The sequence below is a fragment of the Thamnophis sirtalis genome, unplaced genomic scaffold (assembly GCF_051295495.1).
Source record: "Thamnophis sirtalis isolate CommonGarterSnake01/CBP01778 unplaced genomic scaffold, rThaSir2_p1.2 scaffold_1, whole genome shotgun sequence".
NCBI lineage: Eukaryota > Metazoa > Chordata > Lepidosauria > Squamata > Natricidae > Thamnophis > Thamnophis sirtalis.
The window spans coordinates 24,943,168-24,957,984 of NW_028261381.1; the positions used below are offsets into that span (position 1 = coordinate 24,943,168).

At 37.7% G+C, this 14,817-nt stretch overlaps 1 protein-coding gene across 2 annotated transcripts; it reads left to right on the forward strand.

Moving 5' to 3' along the window:
- Positions 1-71: 71 nt before the first annotated feature.
- CFAP210 (cilia and flagella associated protein 210) lies at positions 72-12,629 on the forward strand. Of its 2 annotated transcripts, none has more exons than XM_014060496.2 (9): positions 72-228; positions 1,920-2,137; positions 2,585-2,758; positions 2,855-3,048; positions 5,530-5,686; positions 8,125-8,264; positions 10,142-10,334; positions 10,637-10,801; positions 11,958-12,629. In XM_014060496.2, the coding sequence occupies exons 1-9, from the start codon at positions 162-164 to the stop codon at positions 12,294-12,296; spliced, it is 1,647 nt and encodes a 548-aa protein (XP_013915971.2). In that variant the 5' UTR covers positions 72-161; the 3' UTR covers positions 12,297-12,629. The 2 variants fall into 2 exon arrangements, with proteins under 2 accessions (XP_013915971.2, XP_013915972.2); XM_014060497.2 differs by having other exon boundaries at positions 76-185.
- Positions 12,630-14,817: the final 2,188 nt, after the last annotated feature.

Sequence of the window (14,817 nt, forward strand, 5' to 3'; positions counted from 1 at the left end):
CAAGTCTCGCACTCCTCCTTCCCCCCCGACAGCAGAACGTCGCGTAACTTCGCCACGCAGCCGTTCCCCGGTTGCCTGGCAACCGCCGAACATCCTAGTGCCTCGCGCTGCTTCGGTTAGGGCGTCTCGGGGCGGCCTCTCCCCCTCCTCTCCCAGCTGCCATGGGGGCGATGCTTCGCCCTGAGGTGCGATTCGGCAGGCGCAAGGGGCAGATGCGAGAGGTTACGCGTGAGTTTCTTGCGGGCGGGGAGGAGGAGAAGGAGGCTGGAGGGGGCCTTCGTTTTCTCTGAGCATGGTGGTTCTCTTGCAAATGCCTCGTTCCCCAAACTGGGTAACATCAGCAATGCTCAATCAGTGCTGAAATTCCTCATTTTAAGCCCGAGCTACAATAATATCCTCCAACGGACGCCGTTATATTATCTCTACCCGCCGATTGATTGATTTCCTCAGTCTTTGCTCTGCTAGAGTGCGGGGGGGGGGGAAACCCGATTCTTCAGACTTCCTTAAGAGGACCTTAAAAGTTCACACACTGTTCCACAGAATATTGGATAATTAATACTGTACTGGTATTAAGTGTGTGTTCTTCCAAATTTGGCAACTTAAGATGTGTGGACTTCAATTCCCAGATTTCCCCAGCCTACATGTCGGCTGGGAAATTCTCAGCATATCAGCTTTGGAATCCTGGGAGTTGAAGTCCACACATATTAAAGTGGCCAAGTTTGAAAACCACTGGTGTAAGACAACTTTGTTTAGCTATGAGTTAGTGCAGTGCTTCTCAACCTTATCAACTTGAAGATGTCCGGACTTCAACTCTTAGAATTCCCCAGCCAGCGAATGCTGGCTGGGGAATTCTGGGAGTTGAAGTCCGGACATCTTCAAGTTGCGAAGGTTGAGAAACACTGAGTTAGTGAATAAGCTACTTTTTGGCACAAGCTACTGACTAACCCCCTCAGTTGAATTAAGCTTTGTTTTTCATCTAATAGAAAAGATTGCAGCCATGCCTCCCAGTTGTAACTAGTGAGAAGTTTCAAATTATTGTAGTGTGTAGAAAATAGACCACTGAAAGTAATTCCATTTCTGTTTCACGTTGATTCTATATGGAATGAATACCTTGTTTCTAGAAAAGTACATAGAATTTCCTGGTGAAAATAACATCAGCTTACTGGCTGCTTTTCAAATTTCCTTCTATGCTCAGAGCTATAATGGCTATAGCAAGTCTATATACTTTTGTGAATTTTTTTAAAAAGTGATTTATCTTAGTCTGATTTTTTTATATATATATAAAAAAACTGGTATTTTAACAGGTATGTAGACATTATATCCACTGTATCAGGTACCATTGTTCCTTGTTCATTGGGGTGGAAAAGCATGACATATTCCTTTTTCCCCAATCACCTATTCTACCTAGCCTTTCTTAGTCTGTGCTTCATTAAATCTTTTGGGACAAAAACTCAAATAGTTGCTTCTGAATGAAAATATTTCATCTTTAATTATAAAACTTGGTACGTACATAATTTAGGCATAGTTGAAGACTTGTTAAAACCATTGTTAAGAAGTAAAGGATTTATATGCATAGGCATATATGTATTTATTTATTTGATTTTTATCTCACCTTGATTCTTTTTAAGTAGTTCAAGGTGGGGAACATATATAATATTGTTTTCACCTCCTACCCAGCCAGTTTTCATGCCTAAAGCAGGACTAGAATTAACTATCTGCTGGTTTCTAAGTCAGCATCTTAACCAATGTACCATACTGGCTCTAATGTGTATGTGTTAAATTTATAAACCATCTAATCTGTCACAGTGCTGGGTAGTTTATAAAATAAGACAATTAAAAACAAAGATACACATCTTACAAGAGTTTGGGTACTCGTTCTAACACATTATTTATTTAAACTATTTTTCTTTCTTGCCCAGCAAATGATGAAGATGATGTAATGGAGGGACTATTTCTTCCAGTGGGAGTAGATCTTCACCAGATAACCATTTTGCCCAAAGCAGAATGGCAAAGAATTCAAGACAGTCTCACTGCTCGTGCAAGAGAAACAGAACAGATTCTTGCTGAAAAGAAAGCACGGAAAGATTTGCACTTAAAATCTCAAGCACTTGTGAATAATTGGACACATACTATTGCAGTAAGAAGAATTTGTGAATGCCAATGCTTTCAACTTCACTTAAAATGTATCTGTTCACCAGGGCTTTAACTGGTATTACTGCTTATCTCTGTAGTGCCATCTGAGGGCTATTGCTACTTTCATCAGAATGATAAAAGGAGTATTTCACAGCAAGCTCTACCCTTTTGGGAGTTGGAATTTTCTAAAATAGAACAACATACTAAGTTGGAATATGGTTGCATTTTGTCATCAGAATTGATGACAAATGTTCTATGAAACAGAACAATAGAGAACCCATCACATCCTGGTAAAATTATCCCCATGAGAAGGGAATATTTCAGATAGAGTTCCAAGGGACAATGATTTTATTTAAAACTATATAAGTATTGTTCATATCTTTAAAAGGTACAATTTATCCTACTTTTTAAAATAATATCACTAATAAGATTATTTATACTTTCATCACAGGGTATGTCACAACAAAAACTGAAAGCCAAAAAAGTGCGGCAAAAGATAGAGGAAGAAGAAAAAAGAAAGGCTGACCTTGAAGAAGCAAAATACCAAGCACAGATGCGAAAAGAGAAAATAGAAGAAGCCAAATTGAAACAGTATTATGAAACCGATAGAGTGAAAAGTTTTCATGTAATACAGATTACATTTTTTCTTTCTTTTAGTTTTTGGCCATGTTGTAGTGTAGAAGTGTAGAATATTATTAAATATTAAACCTATCTTTTACAGAGAGCCTTATTATATTCTGAAGTTTTAAAGGAAAGAGATGCCCAGATTGAATTTAAAAAGCAACACAAGAATTTGTACAAAAGCAAGAATGAGGCAATAGAACGTGAACGTCTAAAAGCTGTACAGTTACAAGAAGAAAAAGATAAATTACAGCACATGAAGAGAGTGCAGACTGCTAAGGATCAACTGGCACAGTAAATATAATACAGATATATTCTTTTCCAAATAAAACTATTTCTCCCCTCCCCCCCAAAAAATAGAAAAATTAAGCTATTTTAGTACTTAGTTTTTTCCCCTCCCTGACAACTGCAGGTCCTTTTCACTAATGCTAATGACAAAAAACCCAAACCAAACTTTCATTCAGGCACCTTCTAAATGAGCAGGTGTTGCAGTGATCAAGATCCTCTTGTCTACATAGGCACCGATCATACCAGTCTCTTTCAGGATACGCAACTTTAGGTGAAATGCAGAAAACAAATAAGTACAGGTAATTCTTGACTTACAATCACAATTGAGCCCAAAAATTATGTTGCTAAGTGAGACAGTTAAGTAAATGTTGCCCCATTTTATGACCTTTCTTGCCTTTCACTTATTAAGTGAATCACTGTAGTTGTTAAGTTGGTAAGTGAATCTGGCTTCCCCATTGACTTTGCTTTGCATTGACTTTGCTTCTCAGAAGGCTGTAAAAGGTGACCATATGACCCTGGGACACTGCAAGTGTCATAAATGTGGGTGAAAAATGATCATAAGTCACTTTTTTCAGGGCCATTGTAACTTTCATTAGTCACTAAAGGAATTGTTGTAAGTCGAAGACTACCTGTAGTAAATAAGCTAAAGGCAGGATGTGAGAGAAAAGGAAAGCTAATTACAGCTAGCTAATTAAGATAATTAATTATCCCTAAATAGCCTTCCCTCTTTGCAAAACCATGCCTGTACAATGCTTCATATGTTGTCTTTTCCTCTTTTAAATTCTTACTTTTGTATGTCATCTTTTTACTATACATGTTTTCCTATATACATTATCTCATTCTCACTGCATTCAGTTTACCTTTCTGTTTTCCTTGACATATCCTACTTTCATTTCCATATAACACAATGAGCAGAAGCATGTCTTTATGCCCAGTTATGTTGGGTTTTTTGACTAACTCCCATTGTGCGCAAGAGACCACATATAGTACACTTCATTTAACAACTGCCTTATATAGTGACTATCCAGTTATGATGGTGATGACAAGGTAACCTTGCAGTCTGCTTGAGTTTTCTTGTTCAGCCATTTTCACTTTCCAAAAATTATAATTTGTATTTTTCCTGCCTTTTTTTAGCCTTAACCATTCCTTGCTCTCTTTGGCAAGATTCTTTGCAATTATATTTTCCCTCCAGATGCATATGATGGAATACTTTTCTCTTTTCTTCAATGTTTTCAGTAATAATTTATTTGCATGTATTTTTCTTCATCATACCCATTAGCATAGCTCTTCCATTCAGTGGTACTTGGTAAAATAATTATTTCACTTCATTGTAACCAGTTTCTACATACTCTCTTAAAATCAAGTTTACTTTCATTTTGCTGGGAGATTTAACTATTTTAATGTTTTTTTCACACAGGTGTTTTATTTTCTTCTCCAGTTATTATCCAGTTGCTTGTGCATTACTTTCTTTCACTTCTTTCCTTCCTTGTTTGTTTTTCCACCAAGATACTCTCTTGGTGGAATAATGTCCTGTCCTTCAGAACTCCGTAATTTTTTTCCTCAACATTTCACCAGATTAATCACTCTTAGATTCAGATCTCTCACTTTCTAACAGTTTTTCATGATAAACAAATTATGCTTTGATACTCATTCTCATGTTCATTTACGTTTGATGCTTCATCCACTTATTCAGAACAATTATTTTTAAAATTACATATTCATTAATCCATTCATTAATAGATCTTCAAATGGCCTAATAATTTTTATTATGTTCTGGCCTTGTTCCTGTCTAATTATGCTAGCTTGCACAGGAGTAGCTGATTCATCAGGATCATTTATTTAGAATGTTGGATAATTGTTCCCCAAACTCATTTTTGATGTTGTTCTTATTATGAAACTCTGGAGCATAATAAACACATATCAACTGCCTATTGACTTCATGATTTAGTATATACAAAGAGTAGTCTAGAAGACTTCAGTTCTTTTTCTAAACAATTGTACCTTTTTCATTCAAAATTAATTCATACTTAGACCTACACATTGACCTCCATGCTGCTTTTGTCAACTCCAAAGGATTAGCCCATCTTGATTCAGATTGCTTGCATCCTTCCCCTCATGCTCTTTACCCTGTATTCCTTTCACATTTCCAGTTATAGTCTTCTATATACCATGATCACCCACAGATGGGTCAGTGAATTCTGATATAAACTGCTCATTATGCCTTTGACCAACTTTGATATATGAAGTGTACTATTGCAGAATATGCACATTTTTTTCCTCCCTGCCAAAAATTACTTGCTAGGAAGTGAAAAAAGTCTGGTCTATCAGACAGACTTGGTACTAAGTAGTTTTGGAGGTTTCAACATCACTTTTAAAGAACAAGGAATCTTGGTGATAATTTGACTGAAAGTTCAGCAATATTTGGAGAACCATACTCTCCATTCCTACTTTAGTCAATAAATGCTCATTCTCTTTATGTGTTTTTAGGATAAAGGAACATGAACACTTAGCAAACATAAGCAAGTTAGAAGAGAAAAAAGAAATGGAAGAACTTCAGAAGTTGACCAAGTTATATTATTTGGAAATGCAGGAAAAAGAGCAATCACAACGTGAAGAGAAGGTTAAACGAAGACAAGCCCATCTGGTATGTTGAAAGAATCTGGTAACTAAATACTTGGCAGTTAATTGCAAAGTAAAGATAAGAAACTGCTGCCTTCCAGATATTTTGGCTGACAATTCCCATAATCCTTGATGAGTATGAGGAGCCAAGGTGGCGCAGTGGTTAAGTGCAGCACTGCAGGCTACTGCTAGATCAGCAGGTCAGCGGTTCAAATCTCACCGGCTCAGGGTTGACTCAGCCTTCCATCCTTCCGAGGTGGGTAAAATGAGGACCCAGATTGTTGGGGGCAATATGCTGACTCTCTGTAAACCGCTTAGAGAGGCCTGAAAGGCCTATGAAGCGGTATATAAGTCTACTGCTATTGCTATTGCTATTGCTAAGTATAATGGGAGCATAATCCAAATTATCTGGTTGCCATAGGCTGCCTATGCTACATGAAATAACACTTCTCAATCCTTATAATATTTAAGACTTTTAGGGGGTGTTAGTTTTGAATACTCTTTGTCAAGTTCAAAGGCCTGCATTTTGGGGAAGTAAGAGATTTGAAATTTCAGACATTGATTCAAAATCAAGGAGCCTTTTGACAGTAATAGTAATTTCTGCCAGTATGGGAAATACTGTTGAACTACAATATCCAATCCCCTGCTTGCTACTATAAAGATAGTTTCATCTTCCTGTTGGCACCTGTTTGCTTCATGTGAGATTTGATCAGAAGATAATATCGTTTCTGCATCTGACTGAGCTGTCTTGAATTTTAGATTTGCTGGGGGGGGGGGAGATATAGCATTTAATTATATTTTTGCAGGGGGTTGCCATGCAAATGCAGTTTCTAAAATCTTATATATGCGTGAAATGGCCTGTTTATTGCTTGCTTCTTTCTTGCAGGGGCAGCATGTCTTGCAGACTTTGTTGAAGCAGCACAAATGCTTTTAGTTCTGTTTGAGTTTAGAAATGCATACTATGCTTCATGTTCTTTTTCCCTTCCATAACGAAAGGAAGAACTAAGAATGGCATCAGCAAATGCCATGGAGCAATAGCAGTTTTTTCTGACTACAAAATGTATCATTATATCATCATGGTTCTTTGTTCTGATATGCTAAAATAACTCTACCTAACTCTTTAACTAGCATTGAGAGCTATTTCAAGAGGTGTTATGTTCCTGAATTTTACTTGAATTGACATCTTTTGACACGTTAAGCTGTGAGATGTAAACCAGAAAAGGTAGGCAGATTGCAATGATTTGCCTGTCTGATCCTATCAGTATGCAGGCATGTAACATAAAGGGAGAGATATTGACTTGGTGAAGGTCTCTACCCATAACTTGTCTTGTGGCCAAGAAAGTACAGACATGGAAACACTCTAAGAAGTGAGAATAGTGTGCAGACACAGCATGGAGCTAATCAGATTTTAAAGCATTCTGCTTTTTTCCTTTTGATCCCATCTAAAGCTCCTGTTGTTTAAAAGGCTATGCTTATTTGCTTTCCTGCCTAAGTTCTGAATACCTCTCAGAAGTGTATTTTCTTGTTGCCTTCAGCTCCTAAATTCAAGTTTTTCTCCTAGTACCATTTCATTTTCTGGATGAGAGGATAAATTTGTTTCTCATCCTCCATCTTGAAATTATAACAAAAAATGCCATTAGCTGAATGAGGCAAAGTCACGTAATCAAAACAACTTAGTGGTGGTCATAGCAATAGTAATAGCAATACCACTTCACAGTGTTTTACAGCCATCTCTAAGCAGTTTACAGTCAACATATCACCCCCAACAGTCTGGGTCCTCATTTTACCCCCTTGGATGGAAGACTGAGTCAACCATGAGTTGGTGAGAACTGAACTGCTGGCAGTTAGCAGAATGACCTGCAATAATGCATTCTAACTACTGTGCCACCATGGCTCTTAGACTCAATCTCCAGTTCTTTTTTGCCCTTCACCAGGGCAGTAGTCTCTTTTTTTCTGGCACAAAGTTTTAAGGATTAGAATATTTTCCCCCATTTGATGTAGCTCTTCTCTATCCTTTAGGCTTCTGCTATTATAACGATTTTAATTATTTTTTAAAAAATCTCCAAAAGTCTCTTAATTATAATTTCTCTCCTCCCAGCATTCTTGATACTTTCTTCTGTCTACCTCGTTCCTGTCTTTTCCTTTGATTAGCCAAAATCTTGCCAGCTTTGGTTCAGCAACTTTTCTCTCAAGTTTGTCTTTGAGTTCTGCTTGTTGATTTTAGAAGAATTCAAATTTTCTATCTCCATCAGAGTGAAGGAATTAGATTAAATTTGACTCTGCATGTGAGTAAAAGCTATGCTGGAAGACTTAAAGAAGTAACAAGCAAAAAATGAACTAACTGTATGTAGAAACAAAGCAATGCCATTGAAAGCTGCAATTCGGAGACTTTTTACCTAAGAATTGGGAGAGTGAGAATTTGGCAATGAAGTGAATGTTTAGTTTTGTCTGATTATTTTAAAGGCATATGTTGCTGACCAGGTAACTCTCAGAGCTATAGAAAAGCAAAAACAAGAAGAAGAGGATGAGAGAATTCAAACACATTTTAAAGCAAAGCAAGCAATGGATAAGTTGAAGAAAACAAAGGAAGAAGAGTTACGCAGGTACATAAAAATAATGTTTACATTAAAATTCATAATTAAAAATAAAGATACATTTTTCCAGATGATTACCTTTTTGTAGAGATTCTATTATAGATCTCTCTAATATGATAAAGATGCAACATTTTAGCAGACTGAAGACCATAAGTATACAAAATATTCTTACTAGAGAAAAAACATTTGGGATATTTCAAAATATTTTGTTGTTCTTCCACACCATCCTGGCTATCCTGGGAGCTGTTGACAAGAGTTTTGCAAATAAATCTGGAGAGTTTCAAAGGATACTGGACACAGGGCAGTTTTGAATGTTTTTCAGACATACTTTACTGAAGATGGTCGCATGTAGGCAACCTTCGATAATTTTGAAAAACTTAAGCAGGTTTTGGGAGACCACCAGAAAACTGTAGACTAGACTGGGAAGTTGGAAAGTGGTCCCAAAAGGCAGTGATCCATTCTTCCTTACAGTTGCGAAGAAAACATGGCAAGAATGAAGCTAAATTTAATGTCCTTACTTTTCAGTTTATTTTATGAAACATAAAATATTAATTTTCTGAATCTTTTAAGATATGATACAGATAATGGCTTGGATTCTATTGAGAAGTTCCTTTACCTTGGAGTTCCATTCACTAAGTGCATCATTGATTCCCCTTCTGCTCATTACTCCTCTGGGAAGTCCATGAATGATTGAGGAACTCTGAGGAATATGGTATTGATAGCATAAAGGATGCAGAAGAAATGGAAATGGAATTGAAATTTATTTCACTGGTGCAAGGCCCTCATGCAGTCAAAGAACATACTATCCAAAATCAGCTGCATTGGGATTGCACTGTATATGCTAGTAGTCTATAAAAACTGGGAGTTCCACAAAACTTCTTTGTTCAGTTAGGACATCGAGTTCCTGAATCATGTGTTTTGTTAAATTCATTCTTCTCCAACCTTGATCTTACACCTACATAAGATTATGACCCTTACTCTCCTGAATATTGGCTAAGAAAGGTAGATCTTGTACATTTACACAGAGTATCTTTGGAGAGCATCAAATTAGGAAAGCAAACCCCTTTCCATGGCTAAGGCTTTGCTGGTCTAATAAATTCCTGAAGTAAACTTTAAAGTTGTATCTCAATAATCAACCTTCATGATAAATAATTTGTGGGGTGATAGTAAAATAAAATGGACTAGCTAAGCTCATATTCTCAACAATTACTTTCCAATCATATCTTCTGAGCAATTGTACTGTTAATTCAGTTTCTTTTATCAGAATTATGCTTGTTTCAGAGCACACAAGAAAGCAGTCCGTGATTCACTGACATTTCTAGGATTTCAGTTGTGAAGGCCTGAAAACAGGCACTTTTATGGGTTGCAGACAGGTGCTACATTCATACATTCCAAAGGATATCTTCTGATTCAAATCCAAAATGCTCTACAGCTCAATTTCATGATTTGTATAGTAGAAGCATAATGTATTTCTGATTAAAACTGGAGATATTTGTATTGATATATAATTATTGTACAAATGTACAAAATGATATGTAATTATTGATATGTAATTATTGTACAAATCACTCTTCTCTTTGCCAAGCCATTCACAAGAGAGATTGTGCTTTGTAGATAAAAGGCTACACTTCTCCCATCTGTACTGGTTGGTGAAGAATCCCTGTGTATCTTTATTGTCATTCTCAGAATGGTGTGTACTCCTATTTCTTGAAAGAGACAGGAGCTGTTTATATCAATTGGGGCTCCCCTCTTCTAACAGAAAGTGCCTTCTATCAGTATGAAATTGAATTAAGGTATATTTCAGACTGCCTTCTATCCGGTGTAGAATCAAAGTGATATTTCAGACTCTGCTAGCATACAAGGCAGTAAGTATCGAACCATTGCAGATTAATGGAAGAGCAAAGGGAGAGGATTACTAACCGCCTTTTAGCACGAAGCAAAAAGAAGATGGGTGATGAAGATGAGCGTGTTGCAAGAGAAATTGCAGAGAAAGAAGAGGAGCAAGCTAAAGAGGAGCAAGCTAAAGAAGAAAAACTCCAGGCGGATCTGAAATCCATTGCAGCACACAGAATCAACGTGGTAAGAAAAAAATCCAGATTATTTGTATGCTTTTTGACATGTTCCGCTATTTCATAGTGGTTAGCTTTTAAAATTACTTATACTCTCTCCCTAGTGTATGTGTCCTGTCTTTCTGAGCACCTTGTATGGAGCAAGTTTAATTGAAATAATGGCATTTCCTTTCAAATAGTAGTACTTGATAATGGGTTGCCCAAGGTATTACAGAATTCAGGGCAACCCTAAATTATGTTGTAGCAAGTTAACACAGTCATCAGTTTCAGATTTTATAATTACGGCATGCAGATAAGAGTGTATCATTTCAGATAAAAAAGAAAGAAGAAAAGGAAAAAGAGGAGAAATTGGAAGATCAAAAAATACTTATTGGACTGATGGAAGCAGACCGGATCTATCAAGAACTGGAGAAGGATAAAATACATAGAAATTATTGTGCAAATTTAAAATTGCAAGAAGCTCATGTTGCACAGATAGTAAGTATACATATTATAATATTTGGAAAGTATTTCAACTTATAAAATTTCTGTTCAGTCCTAAGATGGTGAAAGGATACTTCTGTATCAGGGTATTGTATCAGAGAAAGCTTTATTTCCAATTTGGGTTATGCAAATACATTAAAGGGAACTTTCCATCCTGTCAGAGAACATAGCAGCTATAAAAGATCAGGATCATTAGTACAATGTAGTATAAAAAAAACATATCAGAGCAAGAGATCGCAGAAATATGTTTTCTTCCCCCTCAAAGAACCTCAGGATTAAATTAATTCAAACAACATATAGAGACAACTCTCCTTTTCATGTAATCTTTACAGCACTATAAATGTTTGTAGATTATTCATACATCATTTCTAAATGGTAGTAAATTTTAATCATCTCATCGAGGGAATTATTTTGGATGACATTGAAAATAAACCACAAAGGCAATCTCCCCGTGGAGATCTGGACCCTTGCCACCCTTCAGGCTTTCCGCAAAGCCGTTAAAACCTGGCTGTTCCGGCAGGCCTGGGGCTGATGAGTTCCCAGCCCCACTCGAATTGTTGCGGCTGTTGATGAGTTTTTAATCTGTTTGTATTTGTCTGTCTTTTCGTTTTTTGTATTTCCCCTTTCCCCTATTTAGTTTGTTAGCCGCCCTGAGTCCCCTCGGGGAATAGGGCGGCATACAAATTCAATAAAACTAAACTAAACTAAACTAAACCTAAAGCATACCCATTATTAAAACAGTGTTTACAATCTTACTGGCAATCCATCAGAAGTCAAAGGTGGATGACCTTTTGATTTAAATACCAAGACCAAAAACCCTGATACAGAAACTTTAATTTCTTATATTTTGCATCCAAAGAGACATGAAGAATTAACAGCTTACTTCCTTTTTTTGGGGAAAAACCCTTGTATTTCATTCATTTGTACAAGAACACATTTTAATTGCAGACTATAAAGCTAATCTCAAAATGCTTAAAATGTTTGTAATAATATGAATTGCATTTGCATGTTTCATATGCGGATCGATTATTTTGCTTATTTTTTTTATACTGCACTCGTGTATTGGGCTTGGTTTAAAGAAAAAAGTTTTCCACAAGGATTAGCACATATATACGGTATATACTTTTAAAATTAATTTTTCACAATACAGGCTGATAAAATAGCAAGAGGAGAAAATGAGAAGCAACAAGATGATGAGTATGTTAGACAGCAAGAATTGATTGCGTTATGCACGGAGCAGGAGTTCCAGAAATATGCAAATAAAGTAATTGATCAGCAATCTAAGACTACTCAGAATCTCTACCCACTTCTCAAAAGACTGCATGAAAGCATTCGTACTTCCAGTGGTCCAGTTTATAGTGAAGATCAATATTGCGGTGAGAAGCGGTCAATTCAACCACCCTACACAGGCGAAACTGCTCAAGAAATGAAGCTATTAAATGAACAAAAATATGATGATACTAAAACACGATTAGGATTTACATGGTAAAAACATTTGGAAGGATCAAATAGAAGTGTAACATCTTTTTCATAATCCTAATTGTGAAAAGTAGAGTAAAAAGAAGCAAGTTTATAATAAAAATTGTACCTTGATATAGCTGTCTTTTGCAGAAAGCTCAGAAAACTATTGAGATGAAACAATATACAATGTTTTTAAGCAGAATTAAAACTGCAAGGTTTAAAAAGAAGAAGTATAATTGTAGTGAAATTCTAATTCATAATTCCAACTTAACATTTTATTTGTAATTTAGGAAGAAATTACTTGCTGATTATTTTAAAACTTTTGGTTTGGAAATAAAATGTAGTTGATCCATTGACTCTTCCCTTGTATTACTGTGGTTTATATCTGATTTTCTACTATAACAAATACTCAGGATGGAACAAAATTCAGTAAGTACCAGTATATAAATTCTAACGTTAGTCATTAAAAACATGGCAAAAAGTTATTTCTCCACAGATTTTCTAAATGACTAAATGTAACTCCCAAAGGTATGCATTCTACTGCCTGGGAGATACAGTATATAAAAGAGTCTTCCATTCTCATGTCTTAATGTTTAATACCATTACCTTAAACAATTCTGAGTAAGCAGTAGGTCATCAATGCAGATCTTTTGATAAAACTCTTACTATGATCCCAGAGCCTCACAGTAGTTGGCTAATTGCAATATTTTGCAACAGTTTTCCAAGGGTAGCCCCATGCAGAGTGGATTGTAGCAGTTTGGATGTGATACCTTGTCAGCTTTGACCAGCTCAGAAGCTTGTGCATCACAGTTGCTGTCTGTATATTTCATTTCAATGGAGCATAGTCCCAAATGATGTTTTCTTTCACAGCAAATACAATCCATCTGAAATGGGCTAAATAGGCTCAATCTCTGAGTCCAATAGCTCGGCTGCCTTGCCTGGATCAAATTTTAGCATGTTTCCCCCATTTACCTCATTATTGCAATTAGGCAACCTCAACGATACAATGTTATTTGAACCATTATTTGCTGGTGGATCTTCCCTGCCTTGGAGCAGGGCTCTCTTTTTCGCAACCCCTCACGCATCACTCTAACCACGGATGCGAGTCTGCAAGGCTGGAGAACTCACATTCTGTCGCACACAGCCCAAGGCCTTTGGTCACACTCCAACTTGAATAGACTGTCTTGAATAGACCCACTAAGGCTGAAAGGGCAGGTGTCAAGTCCTCATCATCTGAAAGATCAGAATCCCGGGTTACCTGTTCCTCAGATTCTGCGGCAGAGGGCTGAGAAGTACTTCCAGGGGTAGTCCCCTGAGAACAGCAGGACTGGCCCTTATTTGATTTATTAGAAGTGGAACACTGAAGGGTGATAGCAGTCAGGTCCCGGTGCTGAAGTCCTGCTGCAATCCCCTGTTCTATAGCCGCTGCTATGATGTCAGCCATCTCATTAGGATTGACAGTAATAGTTCTGGGGGAAGAGGAACCCACACCTATGTCCAGAGTGACACTGCCATCCCCTTCGGAATCATACTCCTCTTGAAACCCAATCCCATCCTCCAGGTTCAAGGGGGAAGCAGGAGTGGAAATATCCCCATCAGTGTCAGTAGAGAGATCCTCAGGAGGATTGACCACTACTTGAGGAGAAACCACTGGGGTAGAGAGACGAGCAGTGCAATGCTTAACCCTAGAGGTAGCCTTTCGTGGAGCCAAATTTGAGGCTTTGTCATGGTCTGAACCAGGGGCAGGAATGTTTGAGGCCTCCTGAGAGGAAAGTTTTAGAGGCCTTAGCCGGCTTGGCTGATGGTGATTGAGAAGCAAAAATTCTCTTTTTACTCCATGGTTCAGAGGGGAGAGAAGGAATGGTGGCTGGAGGAGATGGAATATCCCTGAGGGGTAGAGGTCTCGTTGGCTGACATTACTCACGGTTGGTAGCACACAAAATGACTGCCACAGTTTTCCCGCCCAAAGAAAATGGCCACCGGAATAGACCAGGCCTTAGGAGAGATTGAGGGAGTGAACCGACAAGGCGGCTAAACGCTCGATGGAATTAACCACTTGACAATGGCCCCGGTGCAGGGAGAATGATCACCCAAACAGAAGTACCATCCGCAGTCAAAAGGAGGAACGCTGCTGAGGTGGCAAGGAAGAGCGGCGGCATGCGAAACACCCTGCACTCAAGCAGCTTTGGGGCAGCTGCAGCGGTTCGATGATTATTCAGCCGATGAGATAGCAACGATCGTAGGTTCTTCTGGCAGTGTGGCTGCAGCGATCAGCTCTTTGGGCGGTGCGGCTGCAACAATCGGCAAGATAACCAGAGCCTGAGGTAAAACCTCGTAGGCTAGCCTACGAGGGTCGAGAGAGAGCGAGGCAAGAGCCTCTTGGAAGGCTACGAAGCCTCCCAAGCAAAAATCCACAGCCAATTGAATTAAATTTGGAAAGCGAACCAATTAGAAGAAATTTGGAATTTTTTAGCAATTTAGTTTTTTTCACTTTAAGGGTTCTTGGAGTATTCATTACTCTTACAATCTTCCATTTTATTTTTGGCCTT

What these genes read in the sequence shown, in the direction of transcription:
- CFAP210 (XM_014060496.2), top strand. Translation starts at nt 162, where the DNA reads ATGGGGGCGATGCTTCGCCCTGAGGTGCGATTCGGCAGGCGCAAGGGG. An exon ending in ATTGGACACATACTATTGCA is followed by an intron (nt 2,138 to 2,584) that starts GTAAGAAGAATT and finishes CTTTCATCACAG; the next exon opens with GGTATGTCACAACAAAAACT. An exon ending in CAGCACACAGAATCAACGTG is followed by an intron (nt 10,335 to 10,636) that starts GTAAGAAAAAAA and finishes GTATCATTTCAG; the next exon opens with ATAAAAAAGAAAGAAGAAAA.